Source organism: Daphnia magna, linkage group LG9, assembly GCF_020631705.1.
Source record: "Daphnia magna isolate NIES linkage group LG9, ASM2063170v1.1, whole genome shotgun sequence".
Lineage (NCBI taxonomy): Eukaryota > Metazoa > Arthropoda > Branchiopoda > Diplostraca > Daphniidae > Daphnia > Daphnia magna.
In genome coordinates, this window is record NC_059190.1 from 1876440 (window position 1) to 1902352 (window position 25913).

Genomic DNA, 25913 nt, shown 5'->3' on the forward strand with positions numbered 1-25913 from the left:
ATTGGCCACAGCTGCTAGAAGAAGGGCCCTTCGCAGAAGTGTTGGAAATGACTTGGAGTACAAGCGTTCTTTCTTTGTCCGCATGGTCAGTGATCCCAAAATGTATAACCCCAAAATCGTAGCGAACTCGTCCTACTACTCTGAGTCTAATCCATTAACGGTTGCGACAACCCAAGATAAAAAAGATACACCGTAAGTTTAAACGTTCAATCTTGGGAAGTGCGCAATCAGGTGTTCTGTTAAATCTGTCTTGAATTCCGTAATTTCCATTCAAGGTCTTCTTGGATCAGCTGGCCACTGGGTCTTCTTCTGCAAGGGGTATTTGATGACCATTCGACCGCTAGACTTCGGTAATTTTCACTAATAAAGTAAAGGACATTTTTTGTTGCAACAGCTGTCACTCACAGTTGCAACTGTTTGATAGTTTCCGCAATTGGGATACTAAAGTAACTCTGAAACCAACTGGATCGAATCATTACAACAGCAGTCGACAAAGGTCAAAGTCTCCGTACCGGGATATTGATTCGACTGGTTCCAGCCGCTCTGAATCCCCCGAAAAATACTAGCAATTCAATAGAAAAAGTTACTATTGCTGTTAAATCGTCGTAATTTCCGTGTTTTATTCGAAAATGACAAATACAGGAAATCATAGAAAGTATATGGAATATCATATCACGATACTTGGATCCCATGCATATTTGCATCGCGTATCCAGGGTATTCAGGCGATTTATTTCTTTTTCATCCAAAAGGAAGTCCAGTGATATGTTTTCTTCAATGTGAACAGGATCAAGGGATTTGGGTAACACTCCTAAAACAAATGAGTATAACCAAGATGAACTTTACAACAGTAATTTAGAGTAAATCATAATGGTTAATATTTTTACCAATTCCCTGTTGTGTTGCCCATCTTAAAAGAATCTGGGCAGGTGATTTATTATGGTTTATAGCGATTTCTTTAACCACTTCATTGTTTAACAATGGGTTGCAATTCCCATCTACCGTTGTACCCAAAGATGAGTAAGCCTGGTAATGAATTTTGTTGTGGGCACAATATTCTACAAGTTCTGGTTGTACATAGTGTGGATGGTGCTCAACCTGTTAAATTTTTTTATAATGTAGAAATGCAAGTGATATTTAGCTTTGCCTTATTGTGTAGCCCTAAAATTTGTTTGTACCTGGAGCACATGGGGAAAAGTCCGGGCATAAGATTTCATTTCTTCTAGATGTTTCAAACAGTAGTTAGACACTCCAATTGCTTTTATAAGACCTTTATCATAGCAGTCTTCTAGTGCTTTCCAACTTTCCTGTCTCATTTGGATGTTAACTACATTATCTACTTTTTTCCCACCAGTCCCAGGCCAGTGAATTAAATACAAATCCAAGTAGCTGGTTTTCATAAGTCCAAGAGACCTTTTCACCGAATCAATGCACGGCTGGTATCCTTGATTGCGAGGGGCTGGCAAAAACAATTACTATTTTACCCTGGGATACAGCACAGAAAAAAGGAAAATGTGTATCCTTACACAGTTTAGACGTCAGAAATAAATCAGTTCTCTGTAGATTGAATTTAGGTAAAAGCTCTTCAAGGGCTGATCCAATGTCCTCTTCATTATGATAAATCGCTGCAGAATCTACGATTTCCCACATAAGAAATGGAGATAAAAAATAGAAAAACCAAATGAAATACAATATTTACAGCACCTATTAATCTATAGCCTGATTTCAATGCAGCTTCAAGGCATCTTAAAATGGCTTCGCGTCCCTTGATTCTGAACGTACCAACTGAATAACAGAGGAAAATTAATCTTATTTGACCAAATATAAATTAAAACGTAAGCTCTCGAAGTGAAGGACGATAACGATGTTGCAAAAACAGTGAATTATATTTTTACATCCAATTAACGGCATAGAAACTCCGTTTCTTAAATTAACAGCCATGCCTGCGCATTGCGTGATGTTTATTTACAGACAAATTTGGAACTTGGAGTGGATAATAAGGAAATTGGAGTGGTACTTGATTTTAATAATAAAGCAAGGCCTACTCAATGCTTAAGGCCTGTAAACTCGTATACCTCCTATGGCGGTGACGCGTTACCTGGCAACAACTAATCAGAGGAAAAACAAGGGTTACGACGACACCATCTGGCGCTCGCTACTGCTACTGCTTCGAAAACCTAAATACAAGATTAAGCAAAAACAGGGTTTCCTTGTATTTTTTAATTAAGAGTATCTTAGAATCCTTAACTTTTAGTTAAAGAATTCCAGTAAGTATAGAAAATCACCTCTTTGAAATTTGTGTCCACTAAGTAATATTTTCATCATAAATTTTCACCATTTCAAAGAAGATTGTATCGGTATTGGAATGATGGATAAGGACTCCGTCTAGAGATTTATAGATATGAGTGTGTCGGTTCAAGTCTATAATATGATATGTTGTCAAGGTGAGTAAAATTTTATAAATTTTTTATTTTATCTCTAAGTGAAGATGTTTAATCCGTTTATAGATTTTTTTTTCCTAAGTGATTAATTCAATTAACTACAAGAACAAGAAGAAAATTTGTCATTAACATGATAATAAAACTCATATATTTTTAACATACCACTTTTTTCTTTTTAAAACTCAATTGACATATTGCTGTCAAACTAGCACACTTTTCATTTCAAAAATTTGATTTCCTTTTGTTTTATCTTTATTCATGTGTTTATGTAACTATAACAAGTGTTAAAGTTTTTGGGGGTATTTTTCAACGAGGTTATAATTGCGAGCGCCAGGTGGTGTCGTCGTAACCCTTATTTTTTTGTCTGATTGGCTCTTACTAGGGAACGCCTACCCGCCATAGGAGGTATTTGAGTTTACAGGCCTTAAGCATTAAGTAGGCCTTGAATAAAGATACAGAAATACAGTTACGGTTCACCGGTTCCGCCCTGATGGGCTGTCATCGGGCCGATATTTTGCCCATGTTGTGGGTTGGATCTGCGTTGCACAAAGCACAACCAGACTGAAACCCCACTGGAGTACGGGGTGAAAAGACTGTAGTAATCCGGCTGAGCCCACCACCCCCATATACCAAAATGACCTGCCCTATCAGCATAAACCGACCCGATTGGCGTTTAGGCCGAGCCCCAAACACACTGCACAAATCTCAAACAAATGAAACGTGTGTTAAGGGATGCAATGAAAAATAGTCAGTTGGTCAAAGTGAAAATATCTACACGTCAAGTTTCATTTGAATTTCAGCTGACAGGTGGCGTTGTTTTCAGCTTAGTTGTCACTTTTTTCTGCCTTTCCGGGTATGCTTTAAATTGCAGACATATTCTTACATTCATTTCATAGAAGATCATATTTTATTTGCCTGTAGACTTGGAATAACTCAACGAAGATGACTCAGAAACAGAAAGCACTCTCCAAAGAAGAAGAAATACTTTTGCAAGATTTCAGCCGAAATGTTTCTACCAAATCGAATGCACTTTTCTACGGGAATGCATTCATCGTTTCAGCAATTCCGATTTGTAAGTTAGTCTCATAGTTAATATAATTCCATTTACTAGGATATAGAGGAATTTAAATATCTTGTATAACCACCCTGAAGGGCTATTTTGGAGAATTCATTTTATGGACCTACTGACTTCTTCGCCTTTGTTCCTCATCATCACATGCTTAAGCACCTATTTGGTTTCATTTGCTTATAAGAAAACTAAATTTGTCTTGAAACACAAGGTAACTTAAATTACATTTTTAAAAATTAGTTTTTGCCAAACTGTAATTTTTTTCTAAAGGTGGCTGTTAAAAGGGAAGATGCCATTAGCCGTGAAATCTCAAAGATGATTGCCGAAGACAAAAAAATGAATAAGAAAGAGAAGGATGAAAGGTTACTAAGCAGTACATTATTTTCAAATGTTTGAGGCTGATTTATTAATTTATTTCTTAGGGTTTTGTGGAAAAAAAATGAAGTCTCTGACTATGAGGCCACTACTTTCTCCATTTTTTACAATAATGCACTTTTCCTTGCAGTTGTGATTGGACTAAGTTTCTTCCTTCTTAAATCATTTTCCCCTTCATTGTAAGTAAAAATACTTCTGTTACTTGAAAGCAATACCATTAAATTAATATTGCCTTTTCTGTTTTTAGCAATTACATCTTGTCTGTGGGCCTCTCCAGTGGTCTTATTGCCCTACTTTCCACAGGCACGAAGTAAAGATATCTGCCGGGAACATTAAACAATCTGTATTTTGAGAAAAACAAAGAATGCTTTGAAATACAGTTTAAGTTACTTATTAATAATGCCATACTTAACTACATATAAAAATATGTCATTTTCATTTAGTCATTTAATTTCGCCTGCCAGGTTAAGCATTTGGTTAGTGATACCTTATGGAATGGAAAGGGTTTTTTGTGCATTTAAGCTTAAACATGTGTATGTATATATGTGCACATAGTTACATATGTACATACACATTAAAAATATACACATATATATACAATTATATAAGTGTATTAACATATTTATATATTTGTTGCCAAACCTACTTATTCTTTGGAATTACCTATTCAATTGGGCCTACCATTGCTCTAGGGTGGGAGTTAAAAAGTTGTTTACATTGTGTCAATTCATCATATTTCAGCATTTTTTCATCATATTTCAATTCTTCAAAGTTTCAGCTAGTAAAATGTTCTGTGGATCATTGTGAGTCAACAGTTGGATGTTATTCTCTCTTGTGAAGGTAACTAATTCAGGAGGTACTACACAATAGCTTTCAAGGTTTATCTGAATAGCCTGGTTTAATTCGACAAGAGTTGTGAAGTTCCAAAAATGCTTGAGTAGCAACATCACTAATTCCTAAAGAATATGCTGGTTCCTGATCAACTATACAGTCTCCATTGCATTCCACAATGTGATGCCATCCTCTTTGCTGATACCAGCAGGCAATGATATTAAGAACAGACCAGCACGAGTTGATCCAATGTCATTCAAAGCTGGGAGTTTGTAATTGTGCTTTAGAAGATAAAATATTAAAAGAATTAGCATTGCATATACCTACCAAGGCTAATTTGTTAAATTCTGGTTGAGGAGATGAAAGAAATAATTTTACAGTAATTTTTTTTTAGTTGCATTCCTTGGGGACTAGAAGAGATGACAGTTCCAATGGAGCAAGTATCTAAAAATGTAATTAATAAATGAATGTTACGATTAACTAGTGAGGAGTTAAGGTTTGATTATACCTCAGCATCCCCATTAGCCAATGTTTTACACAGCTGAATTTTCAAGGCATCGTAAAGCTAATTTTAAAAATTAAGAAATGAACCCCAAACACCAAAATACATTTTGAAACTCATCAGCAGGTCTGTGGCCTGTTTTTCTTTTCAAATCTGGCAGCTGTAAAATATTACCAGTATGAACTATCAGTCCCTTGGTCATCTTTGTATGCACAATTTTCCAGCTTAGTCAATAAACACAAGTTAACAGGTAGTGTGAGAAACTGAATTTAGAGTGAATGCGCAGACACGGTGAATTGAAACGTAGAAGGGAATAGTGCTTTAGAACATTATCTAAGTTACTGTACAGATTGTGAAAGATAGCTACAGAAACTTTTTGTTTACTAATAGTGACTTGACATTTTAACGAAGTTAGATCGTCTGCTGTTCTGAATATTTCATGGTGGGTCGCAAAGACGAAAATGGAGGAACTTTTCTGTTCCAGCCAGATACTAGTAGAACCCGAAACATTGTTTTGACAAGTACTGTCATATATCAAGTAAGTAACGGGTTTAATCGTGTTAAATGTATGATTTTTCGATTCGAGTCTACAAGTGTCAGACCTGAAATTGTACTTTTAGAACTTTTAAACCCCCGCTAACTTTTATTAACAATAGTTTACTTTTACAACCATCAAAATATTGTTAACATTTTAGAGGAAAACAAAGTTCATTTTTTAGATTTCCGGAATTTCAACTTCCGGTTTTACTTCCGGTTTTAAAATGCCAAATATCTCCTTAATAGTTGGTCTGTCAGCAAAAAGATTCACATTTTCGTAATCCTCGTCAAATTTGGGGTCGACTCCATGTATCAGCTCAAAATTATCCGAAAATCGTCAAAAATCCAAATTTTCCACGAACACAACAGTTCACGAAAAGTCGCGATTTTGGTCAAATTCGACTTTTCGGCTAAAAACACGTCATTCCAACCCCAAATTTGATAAGCATCACGAAAATCCTACTCGTTTTGTTATGGGCTCACTATTTCCGGAGATATTGGATACTTCCGGTTACTTCCGGTACGGGAAATTTTCGTGACAATTTGCAAAAAGTAAAAAATGAGCTGTATTACTCTAAAAATTTCAAATGTTTTTCTTGCATGTGTTAGGGTGTTGCAGCTTTTATTCCGTGTTTTTCTTGCTATCAACAGTACAGACTGACCCTACGAGCAACGACAGTTTTAGCTACAAATGTTTAGAGCCTCGTCTTGCAACTTAGTATTTGATATTCTAGGTTTACACGTTTAAAATTTGAACCAACTATCTGAGGTTAGTAAAGTTCAATCACTTAAAAGCAAGAATTGTACTAATTTAAAAGTAAAATCTATTTTCTTTTGATTTCAGGCCGAAAAACTAGATGGCGTTGATGTGCGTCTATGCTAAATATTACGAGTGACAAGTTGGTGGGGTTTGTTACGTTTATACATGTTTAGTGTTTCAAAGGATTTTTCGTCAAAAAAATTGGGGTATGTTATTGTCTGTTCAGTATTGCTATCGTTGTGTAAGTATTGAAAAAGAAATCCTTAAAATAGATTGCTTTTTGTATGTGGTAGGGTTTTGCCTTGTCAGTTGCTGAACCAGTAGTCTGCATTCCTGCTATCAACGTACCACAAGGGATGCTGACACTTTAAGAAGACCAACAGTGACCACTATGCCTGAGACATGAACATCACAATCCTGTTCAGGTATTGTCAATGGACTTGAACTCTTTTGTTTTAGTTTCGTGATGTGTTCTCTCATCACGAAACCACAGAGTCTTTGTCTACTATGTGTTGCTAACCATTAGCCTTCATCATCCCATGTATCCAAATTTAAAAGCTTCTCTGCTCAGCCAACCATCCTCCATACACTTCAGCTCTTCGTTGTGGTATTGCAGAATATTACTTATCTTCCACTACATGCTTCTCTTCCTCGCTTCTTAGCCTGCCAAATGCAAACAGGAATAAAGGTTCATCTCCATTGCCATACCATGGTATTTTAATTTGATGGGTTATCTGGATTTCTCATTTTTACTTATAAATCTTTGTTGTAGAAATTGAAAATGTCATTGTTAATCCTGTTGCCAAATCGTCTTCCCGTACGAGACATGCAGTTTTAGATTCCTCATGGAATTTCCTTGTGAGTAGAAAATAAAATGGGTTTTTGCATTAAGAATTGTGTTGTCATTCTCATTTGTCAATTTTCTCTTCAGGCAACATCCACCCAGGCTGAAAAGGGCATCCTACAGCCTATTGTTTGGACCATACCTTCCTCGCCTCGTCTTCGTCTCGCCGTCCTCACCTCGTCTTCGTCTCGCCGTCCTCACCTCGCCTCATCTTCATCTCGCCGTCCTCGCCTCGCCTCATCTTCATCTCGCCGTCCTCGCCTCGCCGTCCTCGCCGTCCTCGCCGTCCTCGCCGTCCTCGCCTCGCCGTCCTCGCCTCGCCGTCCTCGCCGTCCTCGCCATCCTCGCCGCCCTCGCCGTCCTCGCCGTCCTCGCCGCCCTCGCCGTCCTCGCCGTCCTCGCCGTCCTCGCCGTCCTCGCCGTCCTCGCCGCCCTCGCCGTCCTCGCCGTCCTCGCCGCCCTCGCCGCCCTCGCCGTCCTCGCCGTCCTCGCCGCCCTCGCCGTCCTCGCCTCGCCGTCCTCGCCTCGCCGTCCTCGCCTTGCCGTCCTCGCCTTGCCGTCCTCGCCTCGCCGTCCTCGCCGTCCTCGCCGCCCTCGCCGTCCTCGCCTCGCCGTCTTCGCCTCGACGTCTTCGCCACGCCATCCTCACTCTACCGTCATTGCCGCATCGTCTTTGCTCGCGCCCGGCTTCTCCTCATCGCCGTCATCGTGGAACGTCGCGTTTTTTGGTATTTTGTTTTGTTGGTATTTTTATTTTTTTTTGTATTGTTGTGTGTTTAAAGTTAACCCGTTGGCTGCCACCCATTTTGCTCCCCTTTTTTTTTTAGTTGTAGGGACCGGCGGCGCTGTTCTGCCCCATGGTTGATCACCCATGGGGTGGGGCAGTCGCCTTGCGCCTTAGGGCGCCGTAGGCAATGCACCAGTAGGGACTTCCCCTTGTCGATGCGATGGTGGAGTACCTGGGGTGTGCATTCCCGTAAAGGTCTCCATCGTCAAGTCAGCCCGGACTTGTCTTCGGACAAGTCCCCCTTTCATCGGATCCCTCTGAAACGATGCGTAGCGAATGTAGAAAAACAACCTACGGGTTGTAATGGCTTGGCAGCCAACGGGTTAACTTAAGTGTTTGTTTTTGTATGCATGTATGTATTGTATGTATTGTATGTATTGTATAACATGTGATGTAAAACTGTGGTGGAATTGTGGGTGGAGGTGGGATAATACAAAACCAATTCCATTTATATCTTTGTGTATTGAATTTTAGAATTAAAGAAGAAAACTAATTTCAAGACATGCAAACTTAAATAAATTACCATTGAGCAATCTATAAGCAAAAAGTACTTATATACTTTTACCTATAGACAGAATTAAAATTTGCAATTCAAATTCTCAACATGGATTTCCAATATCCTAGCACCAACTTTAAATTTCTGCCACTGCAAACTCAAAGTAGTTTTGTCGAATTCAATCCAAGTTTTGCATTTTGCTCTGTTGACACATTGCAGCAGCTCTTTACATGTTTTCTCACTACTAGGCAAATAGATTCAAACACTTTTAAATTTCAATATAATTCAATTTCACCATCAAGGCAAGAAAACAAAGTTAAACAATCTGTATGGTGTTGACGACCGGCAAATGATATTCTTGCCTCATGGAATGCTGCTTTCTGGAACGTTACAAACAAACCAAGGAGAGTGTCATGCAACAACAGCTACCATCCCAGAATTCCAATGATAAGTGTGGAAATAAAATGGTGGGTCCTGGAAAATAGACAAAATAACAAGAGTTGAGGTGTTAATGATGCTTTCTTTCCATTCTTACCAATCCCTGTTTTTCCACCTCAACCAACAGATGACAAATCAAGTTCCCAAATTGACACTCCAGCTCCATGTAATTACTTGTTCCAACACCTAATCAAAAGAAAAACAAGAACAAATAGATGAACAAAATCCTTCAGGATGCCAAAGCTATAACATGGACAAACATTTTCAAGAACCGAGAGTGTAGGCCAGGCTCAACACCAAAAGGGAATCATACCATTCCTGTAATCCGTTGCCTGACGCATGCCAGAATACTTGTGTGATTAAATTTTGGAAAGATGCAAAATTTGACAAAAAGGCTTCGGTCAGTGGCAAGAACGAATTAGCATGTCAACACGATCAGATAAGACAAAGGCATTCGTGTGAATGGCAAGATGCTGTGTCGTGTAGTGTGGCATCAACCGCGTACACGAGTTAGGACCTGTTCAAAGGTAACATAAAGTTCGTTTTTGGCTCTACCATTTGATCGATTTGACCCTGAACATTTGTATACATTTTTATGTTTCCAAAACTTAAGTGTAACAATAACATTAAGCGGAAAAGCCAACTAAAAAATGTCTGTGCTTTGTTTTTAGTTTCAGTCTTTACCTCGAGAAATTATAATTGCTTTAATTGAAGCAGAAAGGCACCTGGGGTTTCCAGGACTAGAATATCAGATTCCACACATTGTTCTCTGACTCTGATCAATAACCTAAAATATACATTTTTTAATTAATAAATTTATATATCATGCATCACCCCATGGTTTTGTGGGTGGGTGTCTGCCTGGGAAGCTGAAGATTGTGGAATAAATCTTCATTTGTGAAAAAGTGTCCTTCAGGTTTGGTACCAAAAATTTAAAATTTCTGTGGATTAACGAGTAGCCAAAAGAATGATTAAAATGGAAGGCGAACATTTATCGGCTCCCGCTTAACACGTATCAAATCCTTCGTTCTAATGTCACAAATTCGTCTGATTGTCTATTGGAAACGATGAAATCGATAAAAAACTTTAAAGAAAAATTATAATGAATATTCTATAGCAATTCAAGTTTCTCCTATTGTATCGTTAGATGACGCTATTTATTGATGATTATTTGCAAAAAAAAAGTAAATAAATAAATAATGGTGCTCCCTGGGGTGTTGAAAGTTTTTGGGGTAATTTGGCATTCCGTGGGTTGACGAGAAAGCCAATAACTTAAGCGAAATCGGTGTTCAATTTTAATGATAGTGTAACTTTTTTCTTCTTAAATCTATTGGGAACTTCACGAACACCGAGAGCCGTTGAGCATACAGGAGATCAACTTACCAAAAAGGTAAAAACCACTGTTAAGCCTTGTTTCTTGTACGAAATAAATCAGTAACGCAGTGGTTTTGCAGCCGCCATCTCGTAAGAGATCGAATTGGTCCATGAACGCAACGACATCTATGTGCTATGACGTGAAGCAACCAGATTACCAGACGGGTACAAGGGGGCAACAGTTCCATAGTATTTCTATCAAAAAGTATTGATATTCGATTTTTAAAATCCCAATAAAATTGTTTTATGGGACTTTCAGGACATTTCAATAAGCAATATTACCTAGAAAAGAGCAAGCTGCAACATCATTAGGATCCCAACCAGCATATGTTTGGCATGAATGGAGCCAATCAAGGTTAATAAGATACCTGAAAAATATTTAAAAAATTAAAGTAAATGATGCAACCAAGATTCATACTTCTCTTTTTTTTCCCTCACCAAGTGTCACCATCACTCTGAGATGGTAGACTAGGAGAATGTACTTGCTGGTGATATCTGGCAGTTCTGCAACAATAGTTCCTTCCTTAGATATCTTGGGTAACTAGCAAATAATATAACTTAGTTATATATTTTTACCAAAAGTAAAAAATCTAGCCTTCTCAAAACAAGTAACCCAGATACCATGAATGACTTTGGAAGGAAATTTATGCTGTTGGCCATACTACAATGCTTTTATGAGGTAAGAGAAAGCTTTACAATCTCACCTTAATTGGCTACATGATTATCCTCGTTCAATTCAGTACAATGTCGCTCTTTCGAATGTACCGTGGGATGGGTAGATACCTGACATGCACTAAAACGTCAGTTATTAGTAGTAATGTCTGCTTCAGTTATGAAAGATTGTGCTTACTTGCAACACAGTATCCCAAAAACAGTTTTTGCTCAGATTGTAGAGACCACAAAGATCTAGTTGAATGAAATGGCTTGAAGAGTATCTGTCATAACAGCAACTATATGATTTCATTGAACAAAAGAAAACAAGAGAAAAATTACCTGAAATGAAAAAATCATTAACAAAACCAATTATTATATAACCAGACAATATATGAGTTTCTATTCTTTTTTCTTTCACCAAACTGTACACTGTGGTACTAGTGGCCAGTTGCAACATGCTACATTACTTCATGGTTTATTATGCTAATAGGCACTCAATACTACGACTTGTTAACACAGGATTGTAACTCAGCAAATAAGTTCTAAATTTAACAGACTGTGAAATTCAACCTACAGGCAGGAAAACCCACCCTTTCACGTTTTTATGCAGAAAAACAAAAGCCATTCGCGGAATAATTTAGAACTTTCCTCCTGCAAGTTCCAAATAACCGAAAAGTTATTTTGATTTTTACCTGTATCACGTTGTCATTGCATTTCCTTACCATGCACCCAAGCACTTCCAAGATGCACACGTATCACCGAATGACCTCTGCAAACAAACCGAGAAATCAAATATGACGAATTGCCTTACTTACCTTAATTTTCCAAGACGCTTACTAAAAGGGCATACATTTTAAGCAAAGCCAAAATGTGGCCGCTTCCATGTTCCAACACGCGCTGCCATTGATTTAAGACTGGCGATGGATATCGGGTTAACAATCGATCGACAAATTCAATATTTAGTAGAACCCCCTTTTTTGGGGGGTCTGTTCGAATTCCGAAACAAGATGGATGGAGGCAATTCCGACCTGCGGTATGTCTCGCCTTTAGGGAGAAAAAAAAAAAAATATTTTTTTTTTTGTTTTTGTTTGTTTTATTACAAAATCTGGATCGTGTACTATACCTCTGGCGATATAATACAAATAATTTTATTAAAAAGCGTTTTTTTCCAGGAAACTTTTGAAAGGTACTTGTTTACAAGTCAGACGTTAAGTGATTGACTGTGACTAGTGAGTAGTGTCAATTCTGTCAAACTGTTCGTTTTTATTTTTTTTTTTAATGAGTTATTTTGACAAAATAGTATTTTAAGTATCTGATTATCTAAAGGACTATCAAAAAAAAATTACTAGAAAATCTCTTCTTGTTCTACATTGAAACGGGAAGGGGGTGTTGTGGAAAGGTAAACAAGTACCTTTCAAAAAGTTTCCTGAAAATAAATTTTTTGGAGAAATTTTTTTTTTTTTTTTTTTAAAAAGTTTTATAAAAAATTTTTTAAAAATTTTTTAAAAAAAAAATTTATAATTTATTTAAATTTTTTTTTTTTTTTTTCCCCCTATGGGCCCGAGAGGTCAATTACCGAAGGATTCCGCCTTGGCAACTCAGCATCCGATCTTGGTCTATTGTCAACTTATGACAGCTGGATGGTATTACCATGGTATTATAAGTGATCTAAAAATTACGGAAATAAACGGTTCACTAGCTAAAAAGAAAAACGTGGGTCGAACAGCGTTCCGTATTTTCCGATCAGCCAACAAGAGCTTCCTATAAGATAGTGGGTCATACGGTGTTCCACTAGTTTTCCATGTCATTTGGACATACCTTGTTTACACTAGCATGATGTTTTGCTGAACATGGTGGCAGCAAAGAAATCTATTTAGTAATGTTCTTGGGGAACCAACAACAAATGAAGAGATTATCATTTGATTTCTTTAAATATAAATTCAGCACTGGTTATCAAAATATAACTTTATTTTTCAACAAACTCCTAGAACAAAGTGTTAAGATTATGACTCCTTCAGTTATTAATAGAATTTAATTATTTCATTTTTTAAAGATAAACTGCTTATTTTGGCCAGAAATAGATGGATATCCAAGTAACAAAAAGTGCAGCCAAAAATGAAGAAATCAAGTTAACACTATGATTATCAAGCCAGGGAGACCCACTGACTTTTTTCACACCCGGACGTGGATATTCTACTATGACACCGGTTTGCTCATCAACGCCTACGAATAATAAAGTTGTAACCAACTGCTGATTCTTGCAGACCCATGAAATATTTTACCAGAAAACTGACATATAGCGCCGAGAAAAGAGTCGAGTAGACTTCCGATTAGGCCACCAAAAAGCCCAGTTAACATTAGAGGCCATTGGCTGATATTAACTTCAAGGATATCGGCATCCAAACGTAAAAGAAGAGTAATATAATAGGCTACTCCAACCACAAGCCCACCAAGCGCACTCATTAAGATGCCTACCCAGGTAACACCTCCATTTGTACCTAAAAAAGGAGGAATAATTGCCTTAATCGCAAGAAAAAATTGTTTTACTAATGGTTTACCACGGGGAACGCTCTTCCAATTTGTAATTAATCGGGGCGGAAGGTCAGTCATAACTGTTCCAAACTCCGACGCCCATGTATCTCCGTTTGCGCAGGAAATAGCACCTAGTGTTACAAGTAATAAAGCTTATGCGATCAAGAAAGAACTATAGACAGTCATTACTGTACTTAAAATCGCAACAGATAGCCAAGATTGCCTGTAGTGATGGTGGAAATCAATTGCATGTTCTCCAGATCCAGATTCGATAAAATAGATGACACCAAGATATGCGGCAACTCCAGCCGTTGCAGATTACCTGAACCCAATTTCTTTGCCCTCCTAAATGAATAATATAAGAGAAATGTTTTGGAGCATTATTCTTTAGCTACTCCCTGAGTTACCTTTTTTAAAATCTTCCTCCAATGACTTTTTCTTCTCACTCCTGAATTTTGTGGCCCATGATGAGGAAATGAAGAAAATCATGAGACTTGCTAAGAAGGCATAGCTGGTAATTGTTAGAATAAATCCTACAAAGTACCCTGAGAAAATTATTTCTTGGTTAGATCCAGTACCACCATTTTTATAAGCTACTACCATTACACTATTTGGCTTTACAGGCAACTAATAATTTTTATAGGTAATGTTCATTGAAATATGATGAATTGACACACCACTGTAAAAATTTTTTTACTCCCACCCTAGAGCCCAATTGAGTAGGCCCAATTGAATAGGTAATTCCAAAGAACAAGTAGGTTTGGCAACAAATACATAAATATGTTAATACATTTATATAATTGTATATCAATGTATTTACATATATATATATTTTATGCATATGTACATATGTACCTATGTGCACATATGTACATACACACATACACAAGTTTATGTTTAAATGCTCGAAAAACCCCTTCCATTTCAGAAGGTCTCACTAAGCAAATACTTAAACAACCTGGCAGGAAAAATAAAACAACTGAATGAAAATTATATATTTATAATTCTTATAATCCTTACCTAGGATAGCACCGCTGAGACTAAGGCTTTTTTTCTTGAGGCCTCTATGAGAAATGATGGCAGGGACTAATGTTGCAATGAACCACCTTATAGGGGATGAATCAGACACATCTATGCAGCATTAATAGACAGGAAGGCATTAACACTATTACTAAAATCAATTATTTAAAATATTGTTTTTACCATCTGCACTAAGATAGTTTGACCGTATGGTGCCAAATATCCACAGTGTCAAGGAAATTGGCATAATAACAAGGCCACCAATAACAGGTTTAAGTAAAGTTTTGGTTGGCACATATTGGGTATGCTCCAAGTTGTTCATTATATGAAGAATTCTGGCCTTTAAGTAGGTTATGTTGAAGTAAACTATGATGTAGAATTTGACGTGATGGTCATGAAATCGATGACAAGTAAATAAGCGGTTGTTAACACCCTGTTGTCTTTCCCACGCCAATGCGTGATGAGGAAATTAGACTTTTCCTTTTCGGCTGCATCCAACAATTGTTCATCAATCAGCAAGAGGTTAAAACTTTAAAAGTAGTAGTAGCAAACCCAATTTTTCTCATTAACCCTATCTAAAGCATTCTCAAAAGATAAAAAATTTAAATGAAAATGAAATTAAAAAGTTTTACACAATTTTCCTTCAGCAATTCTTTCTATGGCAACCAATGCTGAATCAGTTTTCACTTTTCAACAACGAGTTGCGAAAACCACCCGACAGAGTTAAAAGTCGAGAGCTTACCGAACCACTACTATTGACTACGCTGGACTATTCGTGATTGCGCCTTCGACGATTGCGGACGTAAATATCAAAAGCGCTTTGTTCAAACATTGCAACAACACCATGAAAATCGATATTCATACCCACATTTTACCGAAGACGTGGCCTAACTTAGCTGAGGTACTGTTTACATAGTTCTACAACAAGTTAAGTAAACACCACTACTCAGCTAATGGAATTCCATTTTTTCTACTATTAATCAGCGCTATGGTTATGGTGGCTTTGTGCAATTGGAACATGATCCTGACAACAAAGAGACTGCTAAAATGATGAAAGATGGAAAGCTTTTCAGATTGGTGGAAAAAAACTGTTGGGACATGGAGTCTCGACTCGCCGATATGGAAAAATCCAAGGTTTGCTGTGCAGGTGCTGTCCACAGTACCTGTTATGTTCAGCTATTGGGCCAAGGCTGCTGATGCACTGGATTTATCAAAAATTTTAAATGATGACCTGGCTTGCTTTGTCAGGAAATGCCCTTCAAAGTTTGTTGGCCTTGGAACTGCCCCAATGCAAGATCCCCTTCTGGCTGTAGAGGAGATCAAGAGATGCATATTAGATCTTGGTATGTCTGGAATTCAAATTGGGTCACACATCAACAATTGGAACTTGGATGCTCCAGAATTGATTCCTATCTGGAAAGTAAGCAGCTTTATAATTTAGAACTACTGTGGTTTGAATCATTCAATACCTCTCCAGACATGTGAAGATTTGAAGTGCTCTGTTTTTGTGCATCCTTGGGATATGCCCAGTCTGGATGGCAGACATAGTAAATATTGGATGCCTTGGTAACATAAATTGTGTTGGTAGCTTTTGGTAATCTTTAGATAATATTTAAAGCATTTAGGCTCGTTGGAATGCCAATGGAGACCACAACCGCGATATGTTGCATGGTTATGGGTGGCGTTCTTCAGAATTTTCCCTCCCTTAAAGTCTGTTTTGCCCACGGAGGCGGCGCATATCCCTTCACTATAGGAAGGATAGAACATGGTATATTACGTAGTCCTAGAGAACTTCGAGTTTTGAATTACCTAACATATTTTTTTAGGTTACAAAGTGAGGCCAGATTTATGTGCTACAAACTGTTCTCTTAGTCCACGAGAGTTCTGCGGTAAATTCTACACTGATTCCCTCGTTCATGATTCCAATGCCCTCCGGATGCTTGTTGACGTGATCGGAAAAGTATAATAATAACTTCTAAGCATACAGTACATTTGAAATGAGAAAAGGTTGTGATTTTAGAATCGCGTCATGCTTGGCACTGACTACCCTTTCCCACTGGGAGAATTGGAACCCGGCTCCTTAATTGAATCCATGGATGATCTAGGCTCTCTTAAAGTAATTCGAAGTCATATTTTTTAACACGGTCACAAGTATAAAAAGCTTTCTGATCCTTTAGGATAAGCTACTATACGAAAATGCCATGGAATTTCTAAATCTGGATCCTTCGAGATTTGAAAGCTAGAAACAAATCAAAGATTAAAAGTTTGTCGATTCAAAAGTATACTCGAAAGGCGTCTTCAATGCTCAAAATTACCTTAGGTTAAAAGCTATATTTTGTCTTCCACGGGATCATTAACATTTAACATGGTTTACGTTTAGTTTCCTTTATTATGTTAAAACAAAAACTCTAATCGAAATACTTACATTCACATTAACTTTGAGGAACTGTGTTCTGTTAATGCATTTTGAATTTGGTGCCTTTGTTTCATGTCTTTAATACCATCTTCTATTTGTTGGATTGGTAATTGACTTCTTTCGTAATCCGCATGAATGTCTAAATGTTGTCGAAGCTTGAAAGCTAGCGTACGGACCGCTTCGGGATCTTGCTGAACAGACATATTCCAAATCTCGTCAAACGTTATCGGTTGTTGTGGTTGCATTACTTTCGGTAGTAGACGAATGTTCTCTGCGATTTTTAGGTTCCACTACATTAGAATGCCAATACTAAATAAAACATATGTGAAAAGGTTTACCTTTATAGTTACTAAGTAAATCTTTCAATTTCTTCCATTTTTCCTCCGCTCCTTCTGTATCCATTTTGTTGACAACAAGCAATGTCGGCTTAGAAAGAATTTCTTTACCATAAAGTTCCAACTCTTTGTTCAGCAGAGCCACAGTCTCAAACGGCTGCCGGAGGGGATATTCATGACTTAATTGAAAGCCATTTATATCTACCAAGAAGATTAGAAGCTTTGTTCGCTCGATGTGTTTAAGAAAGCGATGACCTAGACCCCGATTCTGGTGGGCACCCTCGATAAGGCCAGGTAAGTCAGCCATTGTTATTTGTCTGAAGTCGTCGTACATGATAACACCCAGTTGAGGTTTTAGAGTGGTAACTTAAATAAAAAAGATTTAACAGAAAATACAAATTGAAAATGAAACCCGTGAAACTTACAAGGGTAGGCTGCAACACGAGGTTTCGCTCTGGATATGGATTTTAATAAAGATGATTTGCCTGCATTTGGGAAGCCTACTAGACCAATATCAGCAATCAATTTCAAGTCAAGGACAACTTTTATTTCCTCTCCTTTCAAGCCATTGAATTGGGTAGCTGGTTGCCCCCCAAGTCCTCCTTTAGCAACTATTACTTGATCATCAGCCTTATTTAAGTCTCCTGTTAATAATAATTAATGATTTAATTTAAAAAATATTTTACAAGTGAAAAATGAAAGCAAAAATGTTTTACCAAATTTAACACCAGTTGTAGAAAATACAGATATTCCTGTAGGTACTGGTAATATAAAATCTGCTCCATTGTCTCCACACAACCTGTGAGCATGACTATTTTCTCCTTCCCCAGCCTTTACTAGTCTTGCAGGGACTTTGTGAAGTACTTTATTAAGGGTCATTTCTAGAAGGGGTTTTTTTTAATGGGTGTTCTACAGTAGAAAAATATATAACTACTACCTTCATCAGCAACTAAAATGACATTTCCTCCCCTACCACCAACACCACCTTCAGAAGATTTAAAGACTATTAATACCTAAAAATCATTTCTGGTTTGTTAATTTGCACCATATTTTGGATGGCCCATACCACCAGGGCCACCACGAACCATCAAACGCAGCGAATCTATAAATTTTCCAGTGCTCTTCCCTCGTGTCTTTGTAAGAACAAAAAAAAACAAAATAAAATAAGGAAAACATAAACATTTCAATTCTTATTTTTCGTTACTTTCTTACTGCAAAACCGTAAAACTGTGCAGAACACCATAATGCGTATGTCGTAAGTTAAACACTGGCCGGAAATCTTCTTTCTTGACAGAGTGTTTTAAATGTGTTTTGTTCGTTTGTAATTCCACGTTCTAGCAGACAATTATCAACCATGGAGCAACCGAGCAAAGAGGTTTTGCTAAACAGACAACATTTCGCGAATGTCTTTTTCCGTTAAAAAAGTCCGTAACTTTGTTTTAAAAAAAAAATCAAATGCAATCGTGTGGAAGGTCATTCAGTACAAACAAAATTAGTTTTAAATAAAAAAGTAAACACGATAAAAAAAATTATTCAAGATCTGGAAGCTGTTTAGCTTTATTTCCAAGTATCCGCCTCCAATCAGATGTTTGCTTTAGAGAGTCGACTGATAAAAGTCTGCTTCTCTTACAGCTGTCAGTTTTTCATGAAATTTTTCTTTGGCAGCCTGCAGTAAGATTGCTGAAGATCGAACTAGATAATTTGTTATTTTTTGATCGCTAATCTGTTCTTGGTGTAATTTTTTTTAATTCAAGAATTATGGAAGACTATGAAGCTATCTTACTGGTCAAGCAGGAAGTTTTTGTTTTTAAAATACCTCCACGTACATCAAATCGAGGATACAGGTAAATAAATTCAAATTCCATTTAGTAATGTGAGGATTTTTTCCCCTTCTTTTTTTATATTAAGATAAATCCTATTCTAACTCACATTTGCAATAGATAACTTACCCATTTCTATTTTAGCTACTCTTTTACTAGCTACTACACATGATAATACTTTGGTATTCTGTTTCACAGTTGTTGACTTTGTTGAATGATTTTATTAGAATCATATTCTACATGATATTTTACTTCCATTAAAATTTTTGGTAAAGCCTCTAAGAAAACCATTTAGTCAAAAATCTTACATTTAAAAAATGATAACAGAGCCACAACACAACCTGCAAAGGCAGCACCACTTTTTTCTTTTATAAAACTGGAAGAACTTTAGGGGCAGATAATTTTATGACAACTATAAGAGTTTCAAATTCTTCTCTCAAAAGCCACCATTGGATAAGTTGTGTTTGCTAAGATGCATATCACATTAAAATTTATCTCAGCTCCAAGTTACAAATTTGTTTCTGAAATTGTGTGAAATGCAGAGCTGCAGACTGGAATCTATCTACTCCAGACTGGACAGGTCGGATGCGTCTATTAGCTAAAGGTACCGAATGCATTCTGAAGTTGGAGGATAAAGTTAGTGGAGAGTTGTTCGCCAAATGTCCTGTGGATACATACCCCGGAATCGCTATCGAAGCAGTTAGCGACTCTTCCAGATATTTCGTTGTTCGCATCCAAGATGATTCGGGACGTGCTGCTTTTATTGGAGTGGGATTTGCTGATCGATCAGACAGCTTCGACTTGAACGTGGCTCTTCAAGATCACTTTAAGTGGGTAAAACAAAGCCAAGAAATCGAGAAGGAAGGTGCAACAGAAGAGGCTGCAAAACCTCGATTAGATCTCAGTTTCAAAGCCGGAGAAACCATCAAAATCAATATGAAAATTGGGGTATGAGTACTTGCTTCTTTAAATAATAGCCATATATTACGCAAAATTTTTTAATTAAATAACATTTAGAAAAAAGACGGAGATGGTGCTTCCAAGCCTAAAACCAAAACCTTGGGAGGGTTGCCTCCTCCGCCGGGTGCAATACGCTTAGCCCCACCAGGAGGAGTAAAATTTAATGTTGATGGTCTGTTGAAAGAAATCCCTTCCGTTTTTATAGTTATTTAATAGCTACAACTTTAATCTACAGGTGCTGACGGAGGATTTAAACAACAGCCAGAACCACTGCAGCAAGAAATTTGGGGCGATTTCACAAGTGCTGGACCCAGTTCTACCACCGCTGCCCCAAAGTAAGTAGACTGCTTGATTGGTTTTGTTAACATATTATGTTAATCAGGTGTTTATCTTGTCACACAGACCACCCGTGAGTTCCAATTGGGTCCAGTTCTGATTTGTTTCAGGACCATTGCAAAATTGATCTTGGACCCGTGAAACGAATCTGATTAATAGATGGCCGAGGGCCGTTTATGGGGAAAATTTTTGTTCTCTCACATTCCTCCCTATTGTTGAATTACGCTGAATCTTGAATGTTAATTCAATCTATTATCAAATACTTACCATAACTCTCTACGAATAGGTTCGTGTTGTTGTATGATTACTGATTGGGTATTATCGTAGTGCATGTCTGTTTTGCTACAGTCTGTTTTCTCATACAACGGATACTTTAAATTTCTTGCCACCGTTGCAGTTTGGTTTTTTCTATCCAATGGGGCAATTTTTTTTATTTCACTTAAACATTTTGGGGCGAATAAGAAAAAAGAAACAAGTAGTGTAGTTCAAATGAATAAGAAAGGCAGATTATTAACATGTAAGAAGTTGATGGATTAACGAATTGAAATTTCGAAACGCAAAAATAGACACATGACATTAGTTTATCATGTTGGGAGATGAGAAGAAAGTAGGACCCCTTTTCACACTTCTACGAGAAATAGAAAATGAAAGACCTTCAGCTTTAGAACAGAATACAACGAGCAAAGTGTAACTTACTTGGCAATCGTAGCCACTCCTGGATGGCGTGAACTCACAGGAGTAGATGTAAAAGTCTCCGTATCAGCGTCCACGTAGCGCGTCCAGTAATCGCTAGGGATGAGCAAAAGCCTCTCCATGGTCTATAGAAACACCCACATCACGTTACTGCAAAATTGAGATGATGACAATTGAAAAGTTTTACCAAGTGCTGTTTCTTGAGCTGCTTGAGCGCCATTTCCGGGAGTGGATCCGGACAAGAATATCCGATGATGGTGGGACCGAATATCTTGGCCAAATTGGTAATTGGCATCTTGCAAATTTCAGCTTCCGCGACACTATTCGACGACACAAAAATTCGAGCAATACAAACAAAGTTGTTAACGGATGAAACGGAAGAAATTATACCGTTGAAGGTGAAGAATAAGATATGCCAGCGTGTCTCGGTTGGGCTGAGGAAGATCTGGAACAAGCGAATAGACAGTAGTTTGAATATCCATCTCATCGTTAAGATCGGCGATTCGGACAAAACTGTCCCAAAGCGTGTACGTGATGAGAGGCTCTTTTAGCGAGCGGAAGAATAGCTTGAGAGTCCCAGTGACAACATGAATATCAATCTGAGACAACGTGGGCTGACCTTTACCACGCAACAAACGTTCCTGTAAACAAACGATTTGATTTCGAAATACTAACTCATTATCAAATGTAAAGTTACCTTCATGTCTTTAATTTCCTTTTCAGAGCCATTAACGCGATAGATGCCAACCTCGTTCAGGCCGCGCCGTTCAATTTCGTTGACGCAGTGAATGACAATGCCGGGGATCATGGGTGAGATGTTGGGAGCGTAATCAGCCACTGTTCCGACGAATCCCTTATTGGAAGGTGTTTGAACCGTTGGAACGCATGGCATGGGCATGCGGGACTTGCAATCCACGTGACAAGTACCTCGGCACTCGATACATTTCAAGGCAGGCTTCCCAAATTTAATCCTTGAAAATGGGAACGATGACTTATTAGATAGAGGCCCGCCCACCTTGTCGTAAGACGAAGAAGTACAGGCTTACCTGTTTCCACAAGGAAGACAGTTTTCTGGTTTAATGATTGTTTTCTGGCTGAAAGTGTGTTGGCGTTGATTGATTCGCCCACCTGAAGCCATAGTGCGCAAGTAAGCAGTTCCACCAAGCGTGTGGGTAGACTGCGCTGAAGCTGATGGATTTGCACTCGGGCGTCGGATGGCCACGGGTGTTTTGCCGTCTGGAAGTTCCCAGGATGATTCAATCAGATCTGCATGTTTAGACAAAATACTAGTTAGTGTACTATGCACGCCACAAGTTAAAAGATAAAGCAAACACTTGCATTGAGGAGGAGCATTTGGTATGATTCCAGGTTCGCTAGAGCTCCTCTTTCTTTGGTTTCTAGGGGTGACATGGCCGTCATCGTTTTCCTTGCCCAAGTCGGGACAATTTTCGATAATGGATGTGGCCGTGATTGGACCTCCTTTATTAACAGTTACTGTCGTTGTGGCAACCATGCGTTCATTGCCTGATACTTCCATGATATTCTTTAAGCAAAAATTGAAAACACATTTAAGGCATTAGAAATCGGTAATTATTGAGCACATATCGTTATCCTACTTCACGGTTAGTTTTGTAGCGTTTAGAGTTGTCGAGATTGTAACACATTCCTTCTGATGGACGTTTCGATCGGGGTGCTCGACTAGAACGCATAACTGACAATTCAAGCTCTTCCTCCGTGCGTTCAGTTGTGAGGTCGAACGAAGCCAACAGCGAGCCGGTACTGTTCATTTCGTTAATTGTGTTTAATCTGTCGCCGGGAGATTCAAAATTTCCACGCGAGTAACGTCCAGTGTTGCTGAGCATGGCGAGTTTTTCGCGGGTTTCATCTCTGATGTCTTTTTCAGCGGAAACAATTTCGCGAACAATGTGCAGTTGTTTTTCCTAGACAGCCGTAATGTGCCATTAACCAATTCAGCATGATTATTCAGATTAGCACAACCTACCAAAGATTTCTTTTCATCAGACACTTGTTTCCTCACTTTAATCTCATTTTTTAGTAAAACAGTGGCATGATGATATTGCAGTTCAAGCTTGCCATTCATTTTATTGACTTCATTTAATTGATTCTGTAGGCGCCTAAGCTCTGCTTCAGCCTCAAGCCATTTTTGACGACAAGCTTCTTGATTTACAGCGAACTTCAGGAATTCTACAAAAGAAAGAATTGGTTAGCATCAATAGTTACCCCACATTGAGTTACACAAAACCTTTCTCGGAACTATTGATGAAGTAATTAAAACCTCTGCAGAGGTCATCATATTGAGCCAAGACCGACACCTGCTTGGCAGACATTGCTCGAAACCTAAAAAGAATAAATAAACACATCTCCATTTTACCATAATCATATTACAGTTTGTCTTATTTGAAAAACAGTGTCTAAACAATGCAAATAAACTATGTAAACTCATAAAGGTAAAGTGGCCTATCAGAAAAAAGTTATTATATCTTAGTAAGAAACCTTGGCATCATCTCGTAACAGTTGTTTGGATGAATTAAAAAAAAACACGAATTCGGAGCTCACAGAACTTTCAACAACGTGAAAACTAATGGCATTTACATACCTAAAATAAAACTCACTCAGACAGATTAAAGGCCCCTTCGAAATAAGGAATTTTCAGCTGTAAAAACGTTTCACTTGTAGCTCACAGTTAGCATGACTTGTGAGCAGCGACAACCAACTTCAATCTGCAACGCTTGGATTTTTGAAAATGTTCCGTTGGGGTTGGGTGCGGCGATGCCGATTTTCCGTAAATATCTTCCCCTTCCCCCTTGCCAGTTGCCACTTGCCAGTTACCTCTTACCTGAGTACCTGACTCAAGAATCAAGATAACTCGACATCAGCAGATAGAGGCTCGCAGGCAGTGATAGCCCTTTGGGGGATTGGGGAGGATTTATTACAGTAGAATAACGATCGATATGGTGATGGTTCTATATTTATTTTCAATTATTCATTCAAAATATTATGCTGCGTGCATAACGACCATAAGCAAACATGACATTGCAGCGCCATAGATGCATATTTTCGATTGGATCACGGACATGCTCCCATCGCACAGAAAGTGAAAAAAAAACTGCGGCCACCCAAAAATGTTGAATATGGAAATGTAAGCAATAAAAGTCAATCGTATTATGGAAATGGGGAATTCGGCAGCTATATTCCTCCAGCTACCATGAACGTTTTCCATCGTCCAATGAGACATTAATCGCATTAAACCCACTTTTTTTTCCCCGTTTATGTCCACCATATTTCTCTGCTTTCGGGCGTTTTTTTTTAATTCTCTTTCCCCGCTGATCTTTGAGACTGAAGTCGGTCGGGTGGAAGGAAAACGAGAGAAACGGTTATTTGCATGAAAGCAAAATAGTATAAGCAAAGTTTTGCGCGAGCCTCATCTCGTAACTCGAATAATAATCCATCATCCATAGCCTGCCCGGCCACCACTATATCCCTATACTACACTCTCTTTCTTCATCTCGTCTTCTTATTTGTCTGCTTCTTTGAACTTGGACTAGTACTATATCTTTGGCACTCCTCGCGGGAGTTGGGTCTTTACACTATATGGCTTTAACTTGGAGAAACGACAGATATTGCCGTGCTGCATGCTTGATGTTGGATTTACACTGTCTAGATACGATATATCTACATTTAAAGAGTTTCGTTCAATATTTATTCTGAAGCTTTCTGGCTCTCATTTCTCTATATGGCTTTCTTTTCTTTCCCTTGTGAGGAGAAGCTGACATTCGATTGAAACGAAAGCCATTCAATAAAGAACAATTTCCCGTTTAAGTTGTTTTTTCTTTAGCTGAAGATCATGTCGGTGAACTTGGTGAACCAAAAATCAGTGGAATCGACACCGCGACGACTTGAAATATTCACAAAGTTGATTCTTCTTTTTAAGACTGCGAGCTTCTCATCAAGTAGGGAGCAGATCGTTTCACTGCTGTCTATACACGTATGTGTACCTCAACAAAAGTTTTGACAAGACACACTCGTACGAGTTTTTCAATACAATCAAGTGTAGACGTTGAAAGAAGAAAAAGGCACGTGCTGTTTGAATCTCATCGATGATATTTCATGACTGCCACGATTTCTATACCTTCCTGTGCATTGTTCTCTGTTGACGGCAAGTAAAAGGGAAATTGAAAGAAACTCTTAAGATTCTCATTCAACTGATGGATTTCGCTTACAGAATAACCCTTCAAAAAAACAAACCTTCCACTGTATCGATCTTTACGTGCCTATCTCTACGATGCCTGACGCCACATATCTCGCTATATGGGCCTCTTTAAAGCAATGCTACAAAAGGCTAAGCAGTTTCTTTTCAACACAAATCTTGGGTCAGCTATATCTTCCATCGAGATTTTTTATTTATTTATTTTTACTAGAAAAGAAAATGCAGTCATATTGTAGGCTATTCTTCTTCCGTATCGGAATAAAAAAAAGGTGTCGTTCCTGGTTTAGATATTGATGCAAAGTAAGCTTATAAATTTGGCATCCGCTATTTGTTTTCGACACGGATTCATCCGTAAAACGCAAGTCCTGAAGAAGAGTAAAATAAAAGATTTACTCAATAACACACAAGGCTCTTCTTTTGTACATACGGATCCTTTGACAAAGAATAATGATTTGTCTCTGCAGCC

At 38.1% G+C, this 25913-nt stretch overlaps 8 protein-coding genes and 2 long non-coding RNA genes across 31 annotated transcripts; 4 read left to right on the forward strand and 6 right to left on the reverse strand.

The window, feature by feature from the left end:
* The first annotated feature begins 57 nt into the window (after nucleotides 1-57).
* LOC123475814 lies at nucleotides 58-658 on the forward strand. The gene is made up of 3 exons (XM_045178880.1): nucleotides 58-192; nucleotides 276-350; nucleotides 425-658. The coding sequence occupies exons 1-3, from the start codon at nucleotides 83-85 to the stop codon at nucleotides 564-566; spliced, it is 327 nt and encodes a 108-aa protein (XP_045034815.1). The 5' UTR covers nucleotides 58-82; the 3' UTR covers nucleotides 567-658.
* On the reverse strand, nucleotides 596-2055 carry LOC116930885 (glyoxal reductase). The gene is made up of 6 exons (XM_032938315.2): nucleotides 1895-2055; nucleotides 1704-1784; nucleotides 1526-1633; nucleotides 1178-1458; nucleotides 887-1097; nucleotides 596-810 (listed from the first exon to the last, which is right to left on the reverse strand). Exons 1-6 carry the CDS (start codon nucleotides 1938-1940, stop codon nucleotides 668-670), a joined length of 870 nt encoding a protein of 289 aa, XP_032794206.2. The 5' UTR covers nucleotides 1941-2055; the 3' UTR covers nucleotides 596-667.
* A 1084-nt stretch (nucleotides 2056-3139) lies between these two features.
* LOC116930895 (translocon-associated protein subunit gamma) lies at nucleotides 3140-4281 on the forward strand. 2 transcript variants are annotated; one of them, XM_032938336.2, is made up of 6 exons: nucleotides 3140-3293; nucleotides 3362-3512; nucleotides 3593-3720; nucleotides 3780-3871; nucleotides 3932-4063; nucleotides 4132-4281. In XM_032938336.2, exons 2-6 carry the CDS (start codon nucleotides 3383-3385, stop codon nucleotides 4196-4198), a joined length of 549 nt encoding a protein of 182 aa, XP_032794227.1. In that variant the 5' UTR covers nucleotides 3140-3293; nucleotides 3362-3382; the 3' UTR covers nucleotides 4199-4281. The 2 variants fall into 2 exon arrangements, with proteins under 2 accessions (XP_032794227.1, XP_032794226.1); XM_032938335.1 differs by having other exon boundaries at nucleotides 3286-3512.
* A 198-nt stretch (nucleotides 4282-4479) lies between these two features.
* On the reverse strand, nucleotides 4480-5708 carry LOC116930906. The gene is made up of 4 exons (XR_004398618.2): nucleotides 5392-5708; nucleotides 5224-5280; nucleotides 5043-5159; nucleotides 4480-4977 (listed from the first exon to the last, which is right to left on the reverse strand). It is a non-coding gene; the product is annotated as an uncharacterized LOC116930906 (long non-coding RNA).
* A 3110-nt stretch (nucleotides 5709-8818) lies between these two features.
* Nucleotides 8819-12057, reverse strand: LOC116930904. 18 transcript variants are annotated; one of them, XR_006651264.1, is made up of 9 exons: nucleotides 11923-12057; nucleotides 11304-11403; nucleotides 11158-11246; nucleotides 10892-10994; nucleotides 10736-10821; nucleotides 10463-10648; nucleotides 9914-9989; nucleotides 9177-9854; nucleotides 8819-9115 (listed from the first exon to the last, which is right to left on the reverse strand). It is a non-coding gene; the product is annotated as an uncharacterized LOC116930904 (long non-coding RNA). The 18 variants fall into 18 exon arrangements; XR_006651262.1 differs by having other exon boundaries at nucleotides 9177-9596; nucleotides 9764-9854; nucleotides 9914-10648; XR_006651261.1 differs by having other exon boundaries at nucleotides 9914-10020; nucleotides 11923-12056.
* Nucleotides 12058-13054: 997 nt separating this feature from the next.
* On the reverse strand, nucleotides 13055-15348 carry LOC116930882 (transmembrane protein 19). Its single transcript, XM_032938310.2, is given in 8 exon segments — nucleotides 13055-13330; nucleotides 13390-13605; nucleotides 13666-13770; nucleotides 13834-13945; nucleotides 13947-13984; nucleotides 14047-14184; nucleotides 14660-14770; nucleotides 14843-15348. Coding segments are annotated over 8 exon segments (1020 nt in total). The 5' UTR covers nucleotides 14982-15348; the 3' UTR covers nucleotides 13055-13169.
* Nucleotides 15349-15366: 18 nt separating this feature from the next.
* Nucleotides 15367-17412, forward strand: LOC116930880 (2-amino-3-carboxymuconate-6-semialdehyde decarboxylase). Its single transcript, XM_032938308.2, is given in 8 exon segments — nucleotides 15367-15560; nucleotides 15644-15796; nucleotides 15798-16079; nucleotides 16137-16225; nucleotides 16285-16427; nucleotides 16486-16619; nucleotides 16680-16775; nucleotides 16837-17412. Coding segments are annotated over 8 exon segments (1020 nt in total). The 5' UTR covers nucleotides 15367-15503; the 3' UTR covers nucleotides 16903-17412.
* LOC116930877 (GTP-binding protein 10) lies at nucleotides 16976-18778 on the reverse strand. 2 transcript variants are annotated; one of them, XM_032938304.2, is made up of 7 exons: nucleotides 18615-18778; nucleotides 18456-18543; nucleotides 18348-18395; nucleotides 18127-18291; nucleotides 17836-18054; nucleotides 17414-17776; nucleotides 16976-17346 (listed from the first exon to the last, which is right to left on the reverse strand). In XM_032938304.2, exons 1-7 carry the CDS (start codon nucleotides 18651-18653, stop codon nucleotides 17087-17089), a joined length of 1182 nt encoding a protein of 393 aa, XP_032794195.2. In that variant the 5' UTR covers nucleotides 18654-18778; the 3' UTR covers nucleotides 16976-17086. The 2 variants fall into 2 exon arrangements, with proteins under 2 accessions (XP_032794195.2, XP_045034835.1); XM_045178900.1 differs by having other exon boundaries at nucleotides 18623-18759.
* Nucleotides 18779-18948: 170 nt separating this feature from the next.
* Nucleotides 18949-20904, forward strand: LOC116930886 (NECAP-like protein CG9132). The gene is made up of 6 exons (XM_032938317.2): nucleotides 18949-19081; nucleotides 19165-19254; nucleotides 19773-20178; nucleotides 20248-20362; nucleotides 20426-20525; nucleotides 20593-20904. Exons 1-6 carry the CDS (start codon nucleotides 18996-18998, stop codon nucleotides 20624-20626), a joined length of 831 nt encoding a protein of 276 aa, XP_032794208.2. The 5' UTR covers nucleotides 18949-18995; the 3' UTR covers nucleotides 20627-20904.
* Nucleotides 20896-24008, reverse strand: LOC116930858 (rac GTPase-activating protein 1). 3 transcript variants are annotated; one of them, XM_045178898.1, is made up of 11 exons: nucleotides 23853-24008; nucleotides 23483-23577; nucleotides 23222-23424; nucleotides 22836-23159; nucleotides 22552-22762; nucleotides 22266-22485; nucleotides 21917-22190; nucleotides 21610-21860; nucleotides 21407-21539; nucleotides 21223-21344; nucleotides 20896-21154 (listed from the first exon to the last, which is right to left on the reverse strand). In XM_045178898.1, exons 2-11 carry the CDS (start codon nucleotides 23565-23567, stop codon nucleotides 21103-21105), a joined length of 1875 nt encoding a protein of 624 aa, XP_045034833.1. In that variant the 5' UTR covers nucleotides 23568-23577; nucleotides 23853-24008; the 3' UTR covers nucleotides 20896-21102. The 3 variants fall into 3 exon arrangements, with proteins under 3 accessions (XP_045034833.1, XP_032794168.2, XP_045034832.1); XM_032938277.2 differs by having other exon boundaries at nucleotides 22558-22762; nucleotides 23837-23997; XM_045178897.1 differs by having other exon boundaries at nucleotides 23837-23997.
* Between the last annotated feature and the right edge of the window lie 1905 nt (nucleotides 24009-25913).

Bases quoted from the DNA above. Each gene is read 5' to 3' on its own strand.
- LOC116930885 (XM_032938315.2), bottom strand. From the start codon at position 1,940: ATGGCTGTTAATTTAAGAAACGGAGTTTCTATGCCGTTAATTGGAT. The intron at 1,785-1,894 runs GTAAAAATATAA...TCTGTTATTCAG, and splicing joins TTCTATGCCGTTAATTGGAT to TTGGTACGTTCAGAATCAAG. The intron at 1,459-1,525 runs GTAAGGATACAC...TGTTTTTGCCAG, and splicing joins ATTTCTGACGTCTAAACTGT to CCCCTCGCAATCAAGGATAC.
- LOC123475814 (XM_045178880.1), top strand. From the start codon at position 83: ATGGTCAGTGATCCCAAAATGTATAACCCCAAAATCGTAGCGAACTCG. The intron at 193-275 runs GTAAGTTTAAAC...TTTCCATTCAAG, and splicing joins CAAGATAAAAAAGATACACC to GTCTTCTTGGATCAGCTGGC. The intron at 351-424 runs GTAATTTTCACT...ACTGTTTGATAG, and splicing joins CATTCGACCGCTAGACTTCG to TTTCCGCAATTGGGATACTA.
- LOC116930858 (XM_045178898.1), bottom strand. From the start codon at position 23,567: ATGTCTGCCAAGCAGGTGTCGGTCTTGGCTCAATATGATGACCTCTGC. The intron at 21,540-21,609 runs GTATAATTTCTT...GTCGTCGAATAG, and splicing joins CTTATTCTTCACCTTCAACG to TGTCGCGGAAGCTGAAATTT. The intron at 21,345-21,406 runs GTAAAACTTTTC...GTGTTTCTATAG, and splicing joins AGCTCAAGAAACAGCACTTG to ACCATGGAGAGGCTTTTGCT.
- LOC116930895 (XM_032938336.2), top strand. From the start codon at position 3,383: ATGACTCAGAAACAGAAAGCACTCTCCAAAGAAGAAGAAATACTTTTG. The intron at 3,872-3,931 runs GTTACTAAGCAG...TTTATTTCTTAG, and splicing joins AAGAAAGAGAAGGATGAAAG to GGTTTTGTGGAAAAAAAATG. The intron at 4,064-4,131 runs GTAAGTAAAAAT...TTCTGTTTTTAG, and splicing joins AAATCATTTTCCCCTTCATT to CAATTACATCTTGTCTGTGG.
- LOC116930877 (XM_032938304.2), bottom strand. From the start codon at position 18,653: ATGGTGTTCTGCACAGTTTTACGGTTTTGCAGTAAGAAA. The intron at 18,396-18,455 runs GTGCAAATTAAC...AATCTTCTGAAG, and splicing joins TATGGGCCATCCAAAATATG to GTGGTGTTGGTGGTAGGGGA. The intron at 17,777-17,835 runs GTAAGTTTCACG...TTTTTATTTAAG, and splicing joins TCGTGTTGCAGCCTACCCTT to TTACCACTCTAAAACCTCAA.
- LOC116930886 (XM_032938317.2), top strand. From the start codon at position 18,996: ATGTTTGCTTTAGAGAGTCGACTGATAAAAGTCTGCTTCTCTTACAGC. The intron at 20,363-20,425 runs GTCTGTTGAAAG...TTTAATCTACAG, and splicing joins AGTAAAATTTAATGTTGATG to GTGCTGACGGAGGATTTAAA. The intron at 20,526-20,592 runs GTAAGTAGACTG...CTTGTCACACAG, and splicing joins TCTACCACCGCTGCCCCAAA to ACCACCCGTGAGTTCCAATT.